Raw genomic sequence first — 21,131 nt, 5'->3', positions numbered from 1 at the left:
GTTTCAAACATCTATTTGGTTACTGTTGTGATTAAGAATCTTCTTCTAAATTCACATGCAGAAGGGAATAAGGCTTGCCATGTTAACATACTTTACTGCCAAGTAATATGTTTCCACTTATGTTTGGAACTAAAAACAAAACTAAACAAACTAAAAACCACTTCCTACTTCTTAGCATAAGAATACTTTATACCTGATATCTTAAATTCCACTCAGAAGCATCAAGATGTCGAAGAAAAACTACTTAGATACAGCAAGTAGACAACTATTTAACAAAACCTTTCAATTAAAAGCTTCTCCTCAACTCACAGGTCAAAGATCATTGATATACTGTTTGATTCTAAAGGGAAAAGTATAGCAATCTGCAATTATGATTATTGTAGCATTATTAAGTAGTGCTTATTAATAACTGGAATCACATTTCCCGTGATATTTCCTTTTTTTGTTGTACAGGTTTTTTTTACAGGTTAGTAAATGGAAATTGGAGAAGGAATGGGTAGGAGACAAAAAAATTTATGGGAATGCATGCAACAAAAATAGGCAGTATCACTTCATGTAAACTTCTGCTTTCTTCATGCAAAGATGCTTATAAAAACTGAGACATTAAATTTTCTAATAGCTGGATTTTACATTAGCTCAGTAACAAAAACTGTTAAACCAATTCCATGATTTTGCATGAGCAGGAGACTTGAAATTGTTCAACGATTTCCAGCATAAGTGTTCCATGGCCCAATTATGCTAATTAAATCTCTAAGAATGAAAAGATACAGGATTATTCCTTGCTTCGGTTTCTTGTTCTTTTGATGAGGGAGCAGAACAACCCGGTTTTTGGAGGAGGGCCCATCAGCATCGGGGCTTGGTTCTTGTGCATAATTTTTATCTAGGGAAAAAAAAGACAAAGAGGGTACAGTAATCTCCAGATACAACACCAATTTCTGAGAATCTCTCTTAAGGTTAATAATATCCCCTGAATTACTGAAACAACACAAGTGTAAAATGTATTTTCAGAGTTTCTATTATTTCAAAAATATTTTTAAGGAAGATAAGGTATGTATTTAAACTATATTCCAATGCTCAGGGTGATACCAAGAAATTAAATTTAATTGAAACTACATTTTAAATATCATATTACTTCTAACCTCTCTTGTAATAACACCCCCAAATTCTTTGTTCATGCCACGTGATTATCTAGTATAATTTATTGACCATTAGTTATGTATTATTTACTTAAGATAGGAAAGGCTGCACCATTATAGTATTCAGAATCCCAGTTATAGCCCAACATCAAGATGTACTTGATATCAAGGCAAGCCTTATTTACTCTGCTAATCAGATTGTTTCTCTCTTTCAATATGAACTGCAGGGCTTAATTTCAAAACAATCATTACGAATGAAAGTCAAAAGTTAGCGTGCATAAAAGGTCAGAAATGATGAACTAGCTTTCTAATTTGTTAATTAATTGGTAATAGAATAGAATCAAATATTGAAAAGCCTGCTTAAAACATTCTGAGAGACTGTTCTAAAGCTACTCTTTTTGATTTCTTTGAAATAAAACTACGAATCACCTTTAATGAGACAACCTTAAAGTAGATTATGTCTGCAATTTTCTCTAATTCAAGCCTAAATTAGAGAAGACATTTTATGAATATATGCTATGCTCAAAGCTAATTGAAAGCAATTATCAAAGTGGCATTTTGTCTGTGACTTTAAGATACATTGTAAGATAATAAATGATTCTCATTATGTAATAAAAAGGTCACATCTTGCCTTTGGGCTAGTGACGCTAAGAGTTTTTCAAAAGCAATCTGAGACATTTTCTTTAGAGAACTGCGACTAATATAAGAACCATCGCTTATTAAATATCAGTTGTCACCAGCACAGCACCCGCATCAGAGATGAGTATTTCTTTCAAAAAGAAACACCACCTCATTAAAAGCTGCAAAAATATATCTCTTAAAGTGCATAGCTGACATTTTCAAGTTAAACTGAATATCCTTCACTTGTCATTGACTAATAGCAATGAAACAAAAAAAAGTGGATGTCACGTGGACACGATCATTAAAATCAGCACTGGGGCTGTTGGGAAATGGAGATTTACTTCACAGTCTAGAAAGACAGAACTATGTTAAAAATCAGGATAAACGAACAACTCTTTATTTAACTCTGTTGGAATCAGGTTATTCTGGGAAGATTCAGTGTTCTTTGTACTGTAAAGATAAATTGCACCTGTAAAAGGCCACCAGGCTAAACCAGCCTCAAACTCTCTGGATATCTGATTTCATTTTATTTTATTTTTCTTATCTTATGAATTGGGGAATCAATAGCCAGACAGTTAAGATGCTAGAATGCACCTATCTATGTAGATTGAAAAAGATCTCTACCAGATTTTCTCTCCTAATAATTCACTTTCAAATTACGCCCTACCTTATGCCATTGATTTTATACTCCTCTAGAGTATAAAACCTAATACACCATCATTCACTCATTTATTCATTTCACAAAATGTATCAAGGCCCTACTATGCCTCAGACACTGTACCATGAACCTCTAATAAACAAAGTACAATCTCTATCCCCAGTAAATTATAGTCAAGTAAGAAAGAGAAATTTAACAAGCACGTTCAATAGTGTTATAGATGCTGAAATACAAGACTAAGCAGAAAGGCACTATTTTTTTTTTAACGCTGAAAATAAAAATGAATCTTTTTATAAAAATATGTTAGTTTAAAATGAGTACCTGATGAGGCAGTTAACACATATTACTTATGTCATAACCTTAGATTCAAACAGAACGTAAGTAGCTAAGGTAAAAAAATAAAGATTTCTGATTCCCAGTTGCTGGACTAAATCCTTTAGAGGGTATGATAATATTAGGGCCTTTTGGAAAACAAGATGATTATTAACAAATTATTGTTGTTAAGATGTTGGAAGAAATATATCATTCTAGTCACAAAAGATTAGCATCAATTTATGACAAGGCATAGCCAAAATACCTCAACTTATTGTGTATGAGATTTTGTTTGCCCTTTGTACTTTTTAAGTTATTTGGATTTTCTTTGATCATAGCTATCTTTTTATTAACAATCCCTTTTAAAAGAAATCACATGTTGCTATTCCTTTGAAAAATAGCACAGTATCTCACTCAGTGCTCCTGACACAGTGGGACCCTTAATCCATACTACTGACTAATTCGAATTCTAGGTTATAGTTTCAAAGCAGGATAATGGTCCTATTTTTAACATTATCTGTAATCTATCTTCTTGGTTATTTAAGCACTCCTATGGTCAAGGTACATAACTCTTTCTTTAATTTAACATTATTTCCGTACAAAATGCAATCTACATCTTTCTGTCTGTTATTCATAAAAATGAGAAACAGTTGGCTGTTCTCCTCTTAGGGGAGATTACATGGAGGAAACTCGCACTCATAAGATGTCTAGTATGTATCCAGGCTCTTTGCATACTTTATGTCATCAGATAATTATAGGTCTTTGTATATTTGAGCAGAGCAAAAACTACTCCATTAAGGATGAGAAAAATTCCAGTTCAGGTGAACTGTTGGTACTGTAGTCACAGCAAGTCCAGGTGAGGTTTCAGAAAGCTGTAGAGACTTAAGTGTAATTTAGGTTCAGATGGCCTGTGTTGGAGGAACCTGGTTAAGGGCGCCTCACCAGGCATGGGATGACTCACATGCCTGTTTCAACTCCACATCCTTATATTTTTATTACTACTTTTTTTAAGAACCTGTTATCTACAAGAAAAACAATACGGAGTAAGGAGCAGATTTTATCCCCCAAAGATTTTATTATATTAAGTCTCAGCAATCTGAAAACATGAACCAAACATTAGGTTCTCTTTGAGTGTTTCCATTTTTTTTGAGTCAGGTAGTTACTTCTTAGTTGTTTCTCAATACATCAAATATTTATGGAGCACCAGCTATGGGCAAGGCAGTTTGCAAGACTGTTTAGTTTGGAAGAGAACCTGAGATTATAATTGAGAGAGAATTGTGGGCACTCATAAGCAATGGTGATGGGGCTCCCAGGAGGTGGAATGGCTGTACGAAGGTCGAAGAGCATTGCTAAAAATGCAAGATAGATACTGTCAGAATTAGAATGATGTTCTATTAGGAACTCTTCATTTTTACTTATCATCTATTCCTTTGGAAAACAACAGCAGCAAAAGTCTCATGACTCTTTCTACTTCTGTCTTCCTATTTCAAATTAAGATTGGACACATCTAAAAATATAAACAGAAAAAAAATGATTTCAGTTTTATAATTATTCAATATGAAATAAAAATTCACATATAGAAACCAGATGAAGGATTATAAGGCACAGTTTTCTTGTTTCTATGACGTTGTCAGGGTTGCATGGTGTGATAGAGAGCTCCACCTCATAATTGTAATATGACCAATAATAACAAGAATAAAAATAACAAGATTTGGCTTTTACTGTGTGCTGAGTATTATGCTAAGTGCTTTACACACATTATTCACATGCTACCTGTTTCATCCAGCTCTTTGAGTTGCTCTTGACAAAAGTCTACTCCCATAAAAGTAATATTATCAAAGAACATAGAATTGAAAAACGATGTCCTAAAAGGGATAGAAGAGAGGTTTATATCTTACAGTACACGGTGAACAGTGTCTAGTCCCACCAGACTTTTGTGTTCTCTCTGAAGACTTTTAGTCCAACTAAAATTGAGGAAGACTGGAAGGTCTTCCTGCACTCATTCTCCAAGCAGTATTTGGCCCAGCTCATTGCAATTTTCTTTCCTAGCTCCCTGTCTCTCAGCATCAACTATTCCTAATACTCTTCATTGTGAAGAGTAGTTATTTTTCTTCCTCATGTGATAGGAACACCCTACTTAACACCCAGTCCCTGAATGACACATCTACCGAAGCAAGTGCTTATCAAAGCATCCTGATAAGATTGGAATAAAGATGGATCTATTCTATCTTCAAGGAATTCTCATACCTAATATCAAAAGAATATTTTTTCATAATTTTTAAAATATATTATCTAATTTTACCCTCTCAACAACCCTGGGAGGTAGGTGTCAACACCCTTATTTTACAATACAGGACAGAAACTTAGGTTCTGTAACTTGCACTACACCACTCAAGTTGCTAAGTACAAGAGCTGGGTTTTGAAAGCTGACTCAAATCTCCCAAGCACTCCTTGTTAATTCCCACCTCTGCACTTCTGTGTCAATTAGTGCTTTGGAGAACCTTCCCTCAAACTTTGACCCCTGTCCTGCCCAGCTCAAATAACACATTATTTTGAAATTTCAAAGCACAGTGAGATTCTAAATGCCCTCTGAGAGGAAAAACAGGTCACTTACAGAAAAATAAAAATCAGCATGGCATTAAGCTTCTCAAAAACATGAGTGGTAGAAGAAAATGGAGAAAAACCTTCAAACCCCAAAAGAAAAGTTAATTTTATCTTAGAATTCTATACTTAGTCAATGGATTGATTAAATGCAAGGGTACAATGAAGATACTTTCATTCATAAAAGGTTCTAGAGAGTTTACCATTTATGTGTCCTTTGAAACATTTTTGAGTGTGTTCTCCAGCAGAACAGATGCGTGAGCTAAGAAAGATTAAAAAAACAGAGGGTCACATTGACAACACCAAATGCTGGTGAGGATGTGGAGCAACAGGAACTCCCATACATAGGTGCTGGGAATGCAAAATGGCGCAGCCACTTTGGAAGACAGTATGGAGGTTTCCTACAAAACTAAATATACTCTTATCATATGATCCAGTGTTTTCACTCTTGGGATTTAACCAAAAAAGTTGAAAACATAGGTCTGCACAAAAACCTGTACACAGATGTCTGCAGCAGCTTTTTTCATAACTGCCAAAACTTGGAAGCAACCAAGAGGCCCTTCAGTAGGTGAAAGGATATATAAACTGTGGTATATCCAGACAAAGGAATATTATTCAGTGCTAAAAAGAAATGACCTATCAAGCCATGAAAAGACATGGAGGAAACTTAAAAGCATGTTATTAAGTGAAAGACGTCAATGTGAGAAGGCTACATCCTGTATGATTCCAATTATATGACATTCTAGAGAAGGGAAAACTACGGGGACAGTAAAAAGATAAGTGGTTGCCAGGGTTTATGGGGGAGAGTGATGAATAGATGAAGCACAGAGGAGTTTTAGGGAAGTGAAAATATTCTTTAGGATGTTATAATGATGGATACAAGACATTACACATTTGTCCAAGCTCATAGAATGAACAACACCAAGAGTGAACCCTAGTGCAAACTATGGACTTTGGATGATTATGATGTGTCAATGTAGGTTCATTGATTATATCAAAGATACCATTTCAGTGGGGAATTCTGCTAGTGGGGAGGCTATGTGTGTCAGGTGGTGGGAGGTATATGGGGAATCTCTGTACCTTTGTCTCAATTTTATGGTGAACCTAAAAGTGCTGTAAAAATTAAGTTTATTAAGAACAAGAATAACAACAAAAAGAGTATCCAACTGAGACCCAGGATGAGAGATCTGCAAGAAACCTAGGAAGAAACCTGCAGGGAAGGGCTTTTGCCATATAAAGAAGGGAGTGGGGATAATAGATTAATTGATACCATGTCGTTTAAAAAAATTAGAATTATAATGATTTTACAAAGAAAAAAGAGATTATAAAAGCTTTATAGGAAAGAAAATGTAATTGTGTGACAGTACTTAGTTCTACAGTTGACAACATTTTCATAATCTCAATCATTACATGTTTTATATTGATTTAAATAAAATTTTTCTTCAGAAGCAGAACAGCATACTGGTTAAAAATCAGACTGCCAGGGTCCGCCACTTCCTATCTGGAGACTTTGGGCAGATGACTATAATTAATTTCCCTCATGAATACTGTAGAGACTTTGGGCTTCCCTGGTGGCACAGTGGTTAAGAATCCACCTGCCAATGCAGGGGACAGGGGTTGAACCCCTGGCCCGGGAAGAACCCACATGCCATGGAGCAACTAAGCCCGTGCACCACAACTTCTGAACCTGTGCTCTAGAGTCCAGGAGCCACAACTACTGAGCCCGCATGCCACAACTACTGAAGCCCACGTGCCTACAGCCCATGCTCTGCAACAAGAGAAGCCACTGAAATGAGAAGTTCGTGCACCACAAAGGAGAGTAGCCCCCGCTCGCCACAACTAAAGCCCACGCACAGCAGCAAAGACCCAATGCAGCCAAAAATAAATAAATAAATAAAATAAAGTTCCATTAAAAAAAATACTATAGAGACTTTAATATAGTGTCCATTTCATTGGTTTCTTGTAAGGACTAAATGAATCAATGTACACAAAATGCTTAGAATGTTACCTGGCACATAAAAATCACTCAGTACATATTAACTATTATTAAGAGTTAAATGGAGTAATGTAAGAGTATTAAAAACCACTTTCCATAGCATAAATTAAGTAGAATATACCTAAAACTATTAAGTCAAAAAAGCTACAGCAAAGCAGATTGTTTACAGACATGCAGTAAACAATCAGAAGAGGCAGCCAAAGAATCAAAGAGTGGACCTGGTGACACAGAAATGATGGGACAGAGGCTAGCCGTTTTTCTTGGAACGCTATACATTCTGTTTTTTTTAATGTGCACATATTATTTTGATATGAGTGTTAAAAAAATTAACAATGAGGGGACCTACAAGATGGCAGAGGAGTAAGACGTGGAGATCACCATCCTCCCCACAAGTACATCAAAAACACAAATACACAAATACTCTTACAGAAGACCTCAGACCTCCCAAAAGGCAAGAAACTCCCCACGTACCTGGGTAGGGCAAAATAAAAAAGAATAAACAGAGACAAAAGGATACGGATGGGACCTGCACCAGTGGGAGGGAGCTGTGAAGGAGGAAAGGTGTCCACACACTAGGAAGCCCCTTCACCAGTGGAGACTGGGGGTGGGCAGGGGGGAAGCTGTGGAGCCATGGAGGAGAGCACAGCAACAGAGGTGCGGAGGGCAAAGCGGAGAGATTCCCGCACAGAGGATCAGTGTCGAGCAGCACTCACCAGCCTGAGAGGCTTGTCTGCTCACCCGCCGGGGTGGGCGGGGGCTCGGAGCTGAGGCTCAGGCTTCGGAGGTCGGATCCCAGGGAGAGGACTGGGTTTGGCTGTGTGAACACAGACTGAAGGGGGCTAGTGCGCCACAGCTAGCTGGGAGGAAGTCCGGGAAAAGGTCTGGAACTGCCTAAGAGGCAAGAGACCATTCTTCAGGGGGGCACGAGGAGAGGGGATTCAGAGCACTGCCTAAACAAGCTTCACAGACAGGTGCAAGCTGCGGCTATCAGCTCGGACCCCAGAGATGAGCATGAAACGCTAACGCCTGCTGCTGCAACCACCAAGAAGCCTGTGTGCAAGCACAGGTTACTATCCACACCACCTACCACCCCGGGAGCCTGTGCAGCCTGCCACTGCCAGGGTCCCATGATCCAGGGACAACATCCCCGGGAGAACACAGGGCATGCCTGAGGCTGTTGCAACATCACACCGGCCTCTGCCACCACAGGCTGGCCCTGCATTCCAATTATGACTACTGTACCCTTCCCTCCCCCTGGCCTGAATGACCAAGAGCCCCCTAATCAGCCGCTGCTTTAACCCCCTCCTGTCTGGGTGGGAACAGATGCCTAAGGGTGACATACATGCAGAGGTGGGGCCAAAACCAAAGCTGAACCCCAGGAGCTGTGTGAACAAAGAAGAGAAAGGGAAATCTCTCCCAGAAGCCTCAGAAGCAGTGGATTAAATCCCTACAATCAACTTGATGTATCCTGCATCTATGGAATACCTGAATAGACAACGAATCATCTCAAAATTGTGGCGGTGGACTTTGGGAGCAACTGTAGACTTGGGGTTTGCTGTCTGCGACTGACTTGTTTCTGACTTTTATGTTTATCTTAGTTTAGTGTTTAGCGCTTGTTATCATTGGTGGATTTCTTTATTGGTTTTGTGGCTCTATTTTTTTAAATTATTGCTATTTTCTATTAAAAAATTTCTTTTCCTTTCTAAAATTAATTTCTTTTTTTCTATTTTTTTTCTTTCTTTTGCTCTCCCTTTTCTTCTGAGCCGTGTGGCTGACAGGGTCTTGGTGCTCCGGCTTGCTGTGAGGCCAGAGCCTCTGAGGTGGGAGAGCCAAGTTCAGGACACTGGACCACCAGAGAATTCCCATCCCCATGTAATAACAATCGGTGAGAGCTCTGCCAGAGATCTCTGCCTCAGCGCTAATACTCAGCTCTACCCAACAGCCAGCAAACTCCAGTGCTGGACACCCCATACCAAACAACTAGCAAGACAGGAACACAACCACACCCATTAGCAAAGAGACTGCCTAAAATCATAACAACTTCACAGAAACCCCTAACACACCACCTGATGTGGTCCTGCCCACCAGAAAGATAAGATCCAGCCCTACCCACCAGAACACAGGCACTAGTCCCCTCCACCAGGAAGCCTACACAAGCCACTGAACCAACCTCACCCACAGAGGCAGACACCAAAAACAATGGGAATTATGAACATGCAGCCTGTGAAAAGGAGACCCCAAACACAGTAAGTTAAATAAAATGAGAAGACAGAGAAATATGCAGCAGATGAAGGAGCAAGGTAAAAACCCACCAGACCAAACAAATGAAGAGGAAATGGGCAGTCTACGTGAAAAAGAACTCAGAGTAATGATAGTAAAGATGATCCATAATCTTGGAAAAGGAATGGAGAAAATACAAGAAATATTTAACAAGGGCCTAGAAGAACTAAAGAGCAAACAAACAATGATGAAGAACACAATAAATGAAATTAAATATTCTCTAGAAGGAATCAACAGCAGAATAACTGAGGCAGAAGAACAGATAAGTGACCTGGAAGATAAAATACTGGAAATAACTACTGCAGAGAAGAATAAAGAAAAAAGAATGAAAAGAACTGAGGACAGTCTCAGAGACCTCTAGGACAACATTAAATGCACCAACATTTGAATAATAGGGGTTCCAGAAGAAGAAGAGAAAAGGAAAGGGTCTGAGAAAATATTTGAACAGCTTTTAGTTGAAAACTTCCCTAACATGGGAAAGGAAACAGTCAATCAAGACCAGGAAGTGCAGCGTCCCATACAGGATAAATCCAAGGGGAAACACGCCAAGACACATATGAATCAAACTATCAAAAATTAAATACACAGAAAAAATATTAAAAGAAGCAAAGGAGAAGCAGCAAATAACATACAAGGGAATCCCCGTAAGGTTAACAGCTGACCTTTCAGCAGAAACTCTGCAAGCCAGAAGGGAGTGGCAGAACATATTTAAAGTAATAAAATGGAAAAACCTACAACCAACATTACTCTATCCAGCAAGGATCTCATTCAGAGTTGATGGAGAAATTAAAACCTTTACAGACAAGCAAAAGTTAAGAGAATTCAGCACCACCAAACCAGCAGTATAATAAACACTAAAGGAACTTCTCTAGGAAGGAAACACAAGAGAAGGAAAAGACCTACTATAACAATCCCAAAACAGTAAAGAAAATGGTAATAGGAACATACATATCGTAATTACCTTAAATGTAAATGGATTAAATGCTCCAACCAAAGGACATAGACTGGTTGAATGGATACGAAAACAAGACCTGTATATATGCTGTCTACAAGAGACACACTTCAGACCTAGAGACACACACAGACTGAACGTGAGGGGATGGAAAAACAGAGTCCATGCAAATGGAGATCAAAAGAAAGCTAGAGTAGCAATTCTCATATCAGACAAAACAGACTTTAAAATAAAGATTATTACAAGAGACAAAGAAGGACACTACATAGTGATCAAGGGATCAATCCAAGAAGAAGACAGAAGAATTGTAAGTATTTATGCACTCAACATAGGAGCACCTCAATATATAAGGCAAATGCTAACAGCCATAATAGGGGAAATTGACAGTAACACAATCATAGTAGGAGACCTTGACACCCCATTTTCACCTATGGACAGATTCTCCAATATGAAAATAAATAAGGAAACACAAGCTTTAAATGACACAATAGACCAGATAGATCTAACTGATATTTATAGAACATTCCATCCCAAAACAACAGAATACACTTTCTTCTCAAGTGCTCATGGAACATCCTCCAGGATAGACCATATCTTGGGTCACAAATCAAGCCTTGGTAAATTTAAGAAAATTGAAATTGTATCATGTATCTTTTCTGACCACAATGCTATGAGACTAGATATCAATTACAGGAAAAAAATCTGTAAAAAATACAAACACATTGAGGTCAAACAATACGCTACTAAATAACCAAGAGATCACTGAAGAAATCAAAGAGGAAATCAAAAAATACCTAGAAACAAATGACAATGAAAACACGATGACCCATAACCTATGGAATGCAGCAAAAGCACTAATAAGAGGGAAGTTTATAGCAATACAATCCTACCTCAAGAAACAAGAAAACTCTCAAATAAACAACCTAACCTAACACCTAAAACAATTAGAGAAAAAAGAACCAAAAAAACCCCAACGTTAGCAGAAGGAAAGAATCATAAAGATCAGATCAGAAATAAATGAAAAAGAAATGAAGGAAATGATAGCAAAGATCAATAAAACTAAAAGCTGGTTCCTTGAGAAGATAAACAAAACTGAAAAACCAGTAGCCAGACTCACCAAGAAAAAAAGGAAGAAGACTCAAGTTAGAATTAGAAATGAAAAAGGAGAAGTAACAACTGACACTGCAGAAATACAAAGGATCATGAGAGATTACTACAAGCAACTATATGCCAATAAAAGGGACAACCTGGAAGAAATGGATAAACTCTTAGAAAATCACAATCCTCCTGGTTCTTCCTGAACAGGAAGAAGTAGAAAATATAAACGGACCAATCACAAGCACTGAAATTGAAACCGTGATTAAAAATCTTCCAACAAACAAAAGCCCAGGACAAGATGGCTGCACAGGTGAATTCTATCAAACATTTAGAGAAGAGCTAACATCCTATCCTTCTCAAACTCTTCCAAAATAAAGCAGAGGGGAAACCACTTTTAAACTTATTCTTGGGCTTCCCTGGTGGCGCGGTGGTTGACAGTCCGCCTGCCGATGCAGGGGACATGGGTTCGTGCCCCGGTCTGGGAAGATCCCACATGCCGAGGAGCGGCTGGGCCCATAAGCCATGGCCGCTGAGCCTGCGCATCCGGAGCCTGTTGCTCCGCAACGGGAGAGGCCACAACAGTGAGAGGCCCGCGTACCACAAAAACAAAACAAAACAAAACAAAACAAAAAAACTTATTCTTCAGGCCACCATCACCCTGATACCAAAACCAGACGAAGATGTCACAAAAAAAGAAAATTACAGGCCAATATCACTGATGAACACAGATGCAAAAATCCTCAACAAAATACTAGCCAACAGAATCCAACAGCACATTAAAAGGATCATACACCATGATCAAGTGGGGTTTATCCCAGGAATGCAAGAATTCTTCAATATATGCAAATCAATCAATGTGATACACCATATTAACAAACTGAAGGATAAAAACCATATGATCATCTCAATAGATGCAGAAAAAGCTTTAGACAAAATTCAACATCTACTTATGATAAAAACGCTCCAGAGAGTAGGCATAGAGGGAACCTACCTTAACATAATAAAGGCCACATATGACAAACCCACAGCCAACATCGTTCTCTATGGTGAAAAACAGAAACCATTTACACTAAGATCAGGAACAAGACAAGGTTTCCCACTCTCACTGCTATTATTCAACATAGTTTTGGAAGTTTTAGCCACAGCAATCAGAGAAGAAAAAGAAATAAAAGGAATCCCAATCAGAAAAGAAGAAGTAAAACTGTCAGTTTGCAGATAACATGATACTATACATAGAGAATCCTAAAGATGCTACCAGGAAACTACTAGAACTAATCAATCAATTTGGTTGAGTAGCAGGATACAAAATTAATGTACAGAAATTTCTTGCATTCCTACACACTAATTACGAAAAATCCGAACGAGAAATTAAGGAAACACTCCCATTTACCAATGCAACGAAAAGCATAAAATATGTAGGAATAAACCTACCTAAGGAGACAGAAGACCTGTATGCAGAAAACTAGAAGACACTGATGAAAGATATTAAAGATGATACAAACAGATGGAGATATATACCATGTTCTTGGATTGGAAGAATCAACATTGTGAAAATGACAATACTACCCAAAGCAATCTACAGATTCAATGCAATCCCTGTCAAACTACCAATGGCATTCTTCACAGAACTAGGACAAAAAATTTCACAGTTTGTATGGAAACACAAAAGACCCCGAATAGTGACAGCAATCCTGAGAAAGAAAAATGGAGCTGGAGGAATCAGTCTCCATGACTTCCTACAGAGCTACAGTAATCAAGACAGTATGATACTGGCACAAAAACAGAAATATAGATCAATGGAACAGGATAGAAAGTCCAGAGATAAACCCAAGCACATATGGTCACCTTATTTTTGATAAAGTAGGCAAGAGTATACAATGGAGAAAAGACAGCCTCTTCAATAAGTGGTGCTGGGAAAACTAGACAGCTACATATAAAAGAATGAAATTAGAACACTTCCTAACACCACACTCAAACATAAACTCAAAATGGATTAAAGACCTAAATCTAAGGCCAGACACTATAAAACTCTTAGTGGAAAACATAGGTAGAACACTCTATGATATAAATCACAGCAAGATCCTTTTTGACCCACCTCCTAGAGAAATGGAAATAAAAACAAAAATAAACAAATAGGACCTAATGAAACTTCAAAGCTTTTGAACAGCAAAGGAAACCATAAACAAGACAAAAAGACAACCCTCAGAATGGGAGAAAACATTTGCAAACGAAGCAATGGACAAAGGATTAATCTCTAAAATATACAAGCAGCTCATGCAGCTCAATATCAAAAAAACAGACAACCCAATCCAAAAATGGGCAGAAGACCTAAACAGACATTTCTCCAATGAAGATATACAGATTGTCAACAAACACATGAAAGGATGCTCAACATCATTAATCATTAGAGAAATGCAAATCAAAACTACAATGAGGTATCACCTCACACAGGTAAGAATGGCCATCATCAAAAAAATCTACATACAAAAAAGGCTGGAGAGGGTGTGGAGAAAAGGGAATGCTTTCACACTGTTGGTGGAAATGTAAATTGATACAGCCACTATGGAGAACAGTATGGACGTTCCTTAAAAAACTACAAATAGAACTACCATATGAGCCAGCAACCCCACTACTGGGCATATACCCTGAGAAAACCATAATTCAAAAACAGTCGTGTACCAAAATGTTCATTGCAGCTCTATTTACAATAGCCAGGACATGGAAGCAAACTAAGTGTCCATTGACAGATGAATGGATAAAGAAGATGTGGCACATATATACAATGGAATATTACTCAGCCATAAAAAGACACGAAATTGAGTTATTTGCAGTGAGGTGGATGGACCTAGAGTGTGTCATACAGAGTGAAGTAAGTCAGAAAGAGAAAAAGAATTACCGTTTGCTAACACATATATATGGAATCAAAAAAAAAATAGTTCTCATGAACCTAGGGGCAGGACAGGAATAAAGACGCAGATGTACAGAATGGACCTGAGGACACGGGGAGGGGGAAAGGTTAACTGGGACAAAGTGAGAGAGTAGTATTGACATATATACACTACCAAATGTAAAACAGATATCAGTGGGAAGCAGCCACATAGCACAGCGAGATCAGCCTAGTGCTTTGTGACCCACTACAGGGGTGGGATAGAGAGGGTGGGAGGGAGTCACAAGAGGAAGGGGATATGGGGATATGTGCATACATACAGCTGATTCACTTTGTTATACAGCAGAAACTAACACAACATTGTAATGTAAAGCAATTATACTCCAATAAAGATGTTAAAAATAAAAATTAAAAAAATGAAAGGAAAAAATAGAGCCACAGACAATTAAAAAAAAAAAAATTAACAGCAAAAGCAAAAATCCCTCTGCAGTGAACTGTCTTCCTCTCTAGAGCTTTGGGTCTCCTAATGTGGTCCACAAACCAGGAACACTGACTTCATTGTTAGAAATGCAGACTCCCAGTCCCACCCAAGACCTGAATCAGATTGTGCTTTGTAACAAGATCCCTAGGTGATTCACATGCATGCTTCAATTTGGGAAGCCCTGGTCTATTTGTCATTTACTTCTCTTTCTAAGGGGTAAGACCTATCAGAATCTGACTGACTAAACGAATGACCAGCACCTTCTTATACTCACCCCCCAAACATATGGCTGAAAGCTAATATCAATGGAACCAAATAACCTAATTTAACTCGTTTAATTAGCCTTATAGTTAATCTACTAGGTACCAGCTTATTTCAGCTTAGTGCTGGCGATTCCAAGTTGAACAGATACTTTTTAAAACATAACTGAGGTGCACATAGTCAAATGATGGTAACACATGCAGTGGTAGGATGTAACACGCCTTGTGCTATGGAGATATTCTCAGAATGCAATGCGAGCACAAAACAATGCCATTAAGATCATGGGGGAAGGAGCGGACATAATTAAACTGAGTCTTAGCAGCATCACTCTGGAAGTGTAGCTTAGGGGCTGTGTGCCATAACAGAGACAGGGAGATCAGATGGGAGGTGAATAAAATAATCTAGAAAGAAGTAAAATGGATTTTACTCGCAGCAGTGGCAATGGGGATAGAATACAGGGCAGATTTGAGAGATAGCAAGGAGGTACAATCTGCAGGACATGATGGATGTGTGGAGTATTAGAAAAAAGAAAGATTCTAGTATGACTTTCATGCTTTCAGCTTTGTTTGCTATGTGTGTGTGGTGGTGGTTTTTTATAGAAAGAGATGTATTTTTGGCAGGAGTGAGAACCAGGAAGTTAGTGAACTCTGTTGAGTGTGACATTCTAAAGGAGCTGCTTAGTGTCTTTGGGATATGAAAGTCTGGTGTTCAGAAGGGAGAACAGGTCTCGAGACAGATTTGGGTGTAACAATCCTATAAATAACATCATCCATTGAAAAGAGATTACTAAAGGACAAATGTGTATCAGATGTGAATATCAGACATTAGACTGCATAATGGGGGAACATGGACATATAATAGTGAAGTAAGAGTGAGATACTATGAAAGAATATGCAGACAAGTAGCCAGGGATGTAGGAGGAAAAAAAAAGGAAAGAAGTACCATCATACAAACATTTCCAATCAATCTTCAGAGAGGCCTATTCTTCTTCTATTGAGGGTGAGACCTTCAAATTACATGTATCTAGGCTAGGCATGCCTCCATTTGTCACAATCGTTTGCATATAAGTGATGTAAGCTACTAAACTGTTTATATTAATTCTAAATCTAGAAATCATATTTGAGAGTTATATACTATAGGATGCTTATGCAATTTAGGGGTTGGCAAGCATTTTCTGTAAAGGTCTATATGGTAAATATTTTAGGCTTTGTGGTCTATGAGGTCTCTGCCACTGTAGCACAAAAGTATCCGCAGACTTAATGTAAATAAATGGATGTGACTGTGTTCCAGTAAAACTTTATGTATGGAAACTAAAATTTGAATTTCATGTAATTTTAACATTATGAACTATTATTATTCTTGTGATTTTTTTCAACCATTTAAAAATGCAAAATATATTCTTAAGTCTTTGACAATGCAAAAACAGGTAGCTGTGCAGATCTGGCCCAAAGACCATTACCTGCTGATCCCTGATGCAATTACAGTCAAATACTGAAAATTGCATCTAGAATTATAAGGCATAAGGTGGAAGAAAGCAATTTTAATTTAAAATTATGACTTAATTGGTCAATAGCTAAAAGATGAATACAAGTGGAAATAGTTTCAAACGGCATGTCTTTGCTATACTGAGTGCCACCATTCAGAATTCCTTCTGTGAAAATTCTGAATTAGAACATATACTAGCTTTCCCAATTTTGGTAACATATCAACTGATCAAATTTGGCTTAAATGTTTAAACTCTTTATTGCTTTGCACCACGGTGGGCTTAATAATACTGTGTTTCTTAGAAAGTACATCAGCAGGTAGCGTTTTCCTTTTTAAATATTCTCCCCGTAACTAGCCAAAATTTTCTTTCCCTGATTCACCTCTTTAAGAGTTTATTATCGCTGGATTTATTCAGCTACCTTAAAAATGAATGGGGTTTTCAGAGCAAAATAAATGCCATAAAATATCTGCAGGGAAAGCTTAATTTAGCAATTACCTGGAACATTAAAAGTTACCTAGCTTGATTCTGGAGTAAGACTGTCTCTTTCCAATAATGGAAACCATTTTGAATTCATGCATGTAGCTGAGCCATATGACAGCAGGAATAAAGAGCACGCTAAAATTTTCAGGTCCATAACTGCCAAAAAGCAAAGCAATGAAACATAACAATTTTCTAAAATCCCTGTGCCAGCTTCTTTATGATTCCAGCCATTATTTTCTGGAATGATAGTAATTTCCAAATTTAATGTCAAAGTCTTTGATCTAACATCAGATTCAAAGAAATCATTGTGAAGATTTACAATAAAATCTCTAACAAATGGGTTTGAGAGGTTTACTTGCTGATTAAATTCACAGGAATTTTAAATAGGTATGGTAATAAGAAAAGAGAAACTTTCTCCTGAAAGTGATGGGCTATTTGGCCACACTGCATGGGAAATATTCATACCTGGATTTGAAATCTCTTTTAAGATATAAATTTGGTTCTCCTTTTATTTTATGGTTGTAAGTTGGTTACCAGGGATGGTCAATGACATTTTTTAAAATGTTTTTATAATTTTCATGTCTTTACAGAAAAATTATACCCACAACTTTAACACAGTCACTATTTTTCTTTTCTTACGGTCTCTCCAAATATTTTGTCATGTGGCAAAAAAGAAACAAAAACTTTAAAAATGAACAAAACAATACAAAAAATTCTCCTCTTTGACTATAACCAGAGAATATTAGCAATATATTCACAACTCGTGATTCTACTTCTTCATAATATTTCATATATCCTTTTTTACAAGGTTTTTTCACATAGCATTGGGGTTAAGATTATGGATTCAGGACATGAAGCAAGGGTTTGAGTGCCAGCTTGGCCACTGGCCAAAGGATCTAACATTTTTGAGCCTCAGTCTCTATTTACTAAATGAGGATAATGACACACCTACTTAAAAAGACCACTACAAGTACCAAAAGAGGCGATGCCTGTCATTTATATGCTTAATAACTGTTACCTAGTATTTTTAACGTAATTATGTTTAGTCCAATGGAAAACACATTTTGCTAACCTCTCTCCCATCTGAGACAACAAGGCTTTTGGGATTCCTTGGGTGACACGGAGAGATGACATTTATGGCCATCTGCCTTCTCTCTGAGGAGGCCAGAAGCACCTGGTAGGATTTCAGTCACATGCCAGGCTCCAGGTCTACCAAAGGAAAGACTAGAAAAAAATCCATGTCAGGCATTTACTAACCCCCAGAAAGTATGGGTGTTTTAAACCAAGGGAGACCAAAAGCCCATACTGACAAAAATGAGAGAAGAAACTTCTTTCCTGACCCAATTTCTACTCTCAGCTAGATCCTTAATTATCTGGAGCATCACAGCGTTGACCGAAAGACTTTCTCATCAACGTTAAACTATTTCATGGTAATCTAGTCAACATGTTGACAGGTTACTCATAAAAAATTGCAATCCCATAATGCAATGATAATTGATATTCCTAATAATGTGACTAAGATATTGATTAGGGAGCATAATGATTTGAATTAAATTGGAGTAGAGAGGACATAGCCTGATTACTTTCCAAATTCTCCTATTTCAGATAATTGTTCCGTCAGTTATTCAGTTATTCAAGCCAGAAACAGGGATCATCCGTGGCATCTTCCTTTTCCTCCTATAACCAATCTATTACAAAGCCTGATCAATTTTATCCCTCAAATATTTTCTGTATCTCTTGACTGGTATTTGGTCTTTCTATCACCACCATTCTAAGGCCTGAACAATTGCAAAAGTCTCCTGATTCGTTGTCTTCCCTTCCAATCTATTCCCCACCTACAATGATCTTATCACCATGCAAATCTGATCACATCACCTTCCTGCTTAAACTCTCTTTAGTTCCACCTGACTCTTAAACTAAAGCTAAAAATTCTTCCTATATGATTGAAGGTCCTGCAGCTCAGATTCCCATGGAATCACCTGCCTCACCCCACAACTCCCTTCCTTCTGTTCCACAGCCATCATGTCATCTTTCAAATCCTTCCTTGTAAACATCATGCTCCCTCCCACCCATGTTGTTCCCTCTGCATCGAACACTCTTCCCTCTGTTATGCCTAGTCATATGCTTCTCATCCTGTAGTTCTCAGGTCTATTTTGAGTTTCTTTGAAAGTCTTCTTGGATCTCCTCTGACAAGGTCAATTCTCTCTACTGTACCTTCTCTTATTACCATAGTTCCATAGTGTCACAGTTCACAGTACCATGAACCTTTCATTCACGGACCTTACATCTTTCTTGAATTTTTATATTTGTGTGATTCTTTGAGTAATGAATACCTGAAAAGAGTTCAGAGACTATGTCTTTGTTTTGTTTTCTCTCCATTATAACACTCTAGGACAAAATTCAGCACGTTTATAAAGAAGAAATTCAGTAAGAATTTGCTGAAGGAATGAAGAAATCAATCATGATATGCCTGACTTGGACTAAATAATTGTACTCTTTTCTTAATGTTTATTTACTGATTTCAAAATCACATTTAATAGTAAATATCTGTTTTGTTTACCCCATGAAATTGTGACAAGGATAAAGCAATGTATAGGCATACCTTCTTTTATTGCACTTCACTTTATTGTGCTTTGCAGATATTGCTTTTTTTTTTCTCTCTCTACAAATTGAAAGCTTGTGGCAACCCTCTATCAAGCAAGTCTGTGCACACCATTTTTCCAAGAGCGTTCATTCACTGCATGTATCTGTGTCACATTTTGGCAATTGTCACAATGTTTCAAGCTTTTTCATTATTATTCTATTTGTTGTGGTGATCTGTGCTCAGTTACCTCTGATGTTACTATTGTAATCGTTTTGGGGCAACATGAACTGTGCCCATATAAGATGGCAAACTTAACAGATAAATTTTGTGTGTTTTAACTGTTCCAACGACTGGCCATTCCCCCATCTCTCTCCCGCTCCTCCGGCCTCCCTATCCCCTAAGACACAACAATATTGAAATTTGGCCAGTTAATGACCCTACAATGGCCTCTAAATGTTCAGATGAAAGGAAGAGTCACATATCTTTCACTTTAAATCCAAAGCTAGAAATGATTAAGCTTAATGAGGAAGGCACGCCAAAAGCTGAGACAAGCGAAAAGCTAGGCCTCTTGTGCAAAACAGCCAAGTTGTGAATGCAGCGAAAAAGTTCTTGAAGGAAACCAAAAGTGTTACTCCAGTTAACACATGAATAAGAAAGCAAAACAACCTTATTGTTGAGGTGGAGAAACTTTTAGCCGTCTGACAGAAGACGTACCAGCCACAACATTCCCTTAAGCCAAAGCCTGATCCAGAGCAAGACCCTAACTCTCATTTCTATGGAGGCTGAGCAAGGCGAGGAAGCTGCAGGAGAAAAGTCTGAAGCTAGCAGAGGTTGGTTCGTGAGGTTTAGGGAAAGAAGCCGTCTCCATTACAAAAAAAGTACAAGGTGAAGCAGCAAATGCTGATGTAGAAGCTGCAGCAAATGATCCAGAAGATCTAGCTAAGATAGTTAATGAAGGTAGCAATACTAAACCACAAATTTTCAATGTAGAAAAAACAGCCTTACACTGGAAAATGCCATCTGGGGCTTTTATAGCCGTAGAGGAGAAGTGAACGTCTGGCGTCAAAGTTTCAAAGGACAGGCTGACTGCCTCTTGTTAGGGGCTAATGCAGCTGGTGACTTTAAGTTGAAGCCAACGCTCATTGACCATTCTGAAAATGTTAGGCCCCGTAAAAATTATGCTAAATCTACTCTGCTTGTGTTCTCTAAATGGAACAACAAAGCCTGGATGACAGCACATCTGTTTATAACATGGTTTGCTGAATAGTTTAAGCCCAGTGTTGAGACCTAATGCGCAG

The 21,131-nt window shown here is 37.8% G+C and overlaps 1 protein-coding gene across 6 annotated transcripts in view; it reads right to left on the bottom strand.

Moving 5' to 3' along the window:
• Positions 1–772: 772 nt before the first annotated feature.
• The window catches only part of DGKB (diacylglycerol kinase beta), a gene marked incomplete at both ends in the record, with an annotated part of 637,756 nt that continues 617,397 nt past the window's right edge, over positions 773–21,131 (bottom strand). For all 6 annotated transcript variants that reach the window (XM_082846621.1, XM_082846623.1, XM_082846625.1 and 3 more), the window contains one exon: positions 773–880. In XM_082846621.1, the coding sequence (XP_082702747.1) occupies positions 773–880 (108 nt within the window). The remainder of the gene's footprint in view (positions 881–21,131) is intronic.

This window comes from Leucopleurus acutus (genome assembly GCF_964270905.1).
Source record: "Leucopleurus acutus genome assembly, chromosome: 9".
NCBI classification, from domain to species: domain Eukaryota; kingdom Metazoa; phylum Chordata; class Mammalia; order Artiodactyla; family Delphinidae; genus Leucopleurus; species Leucopleurus acutus.
This window is presented reverse-complemented; position numbering and strand designations above follow the sequence as displayed.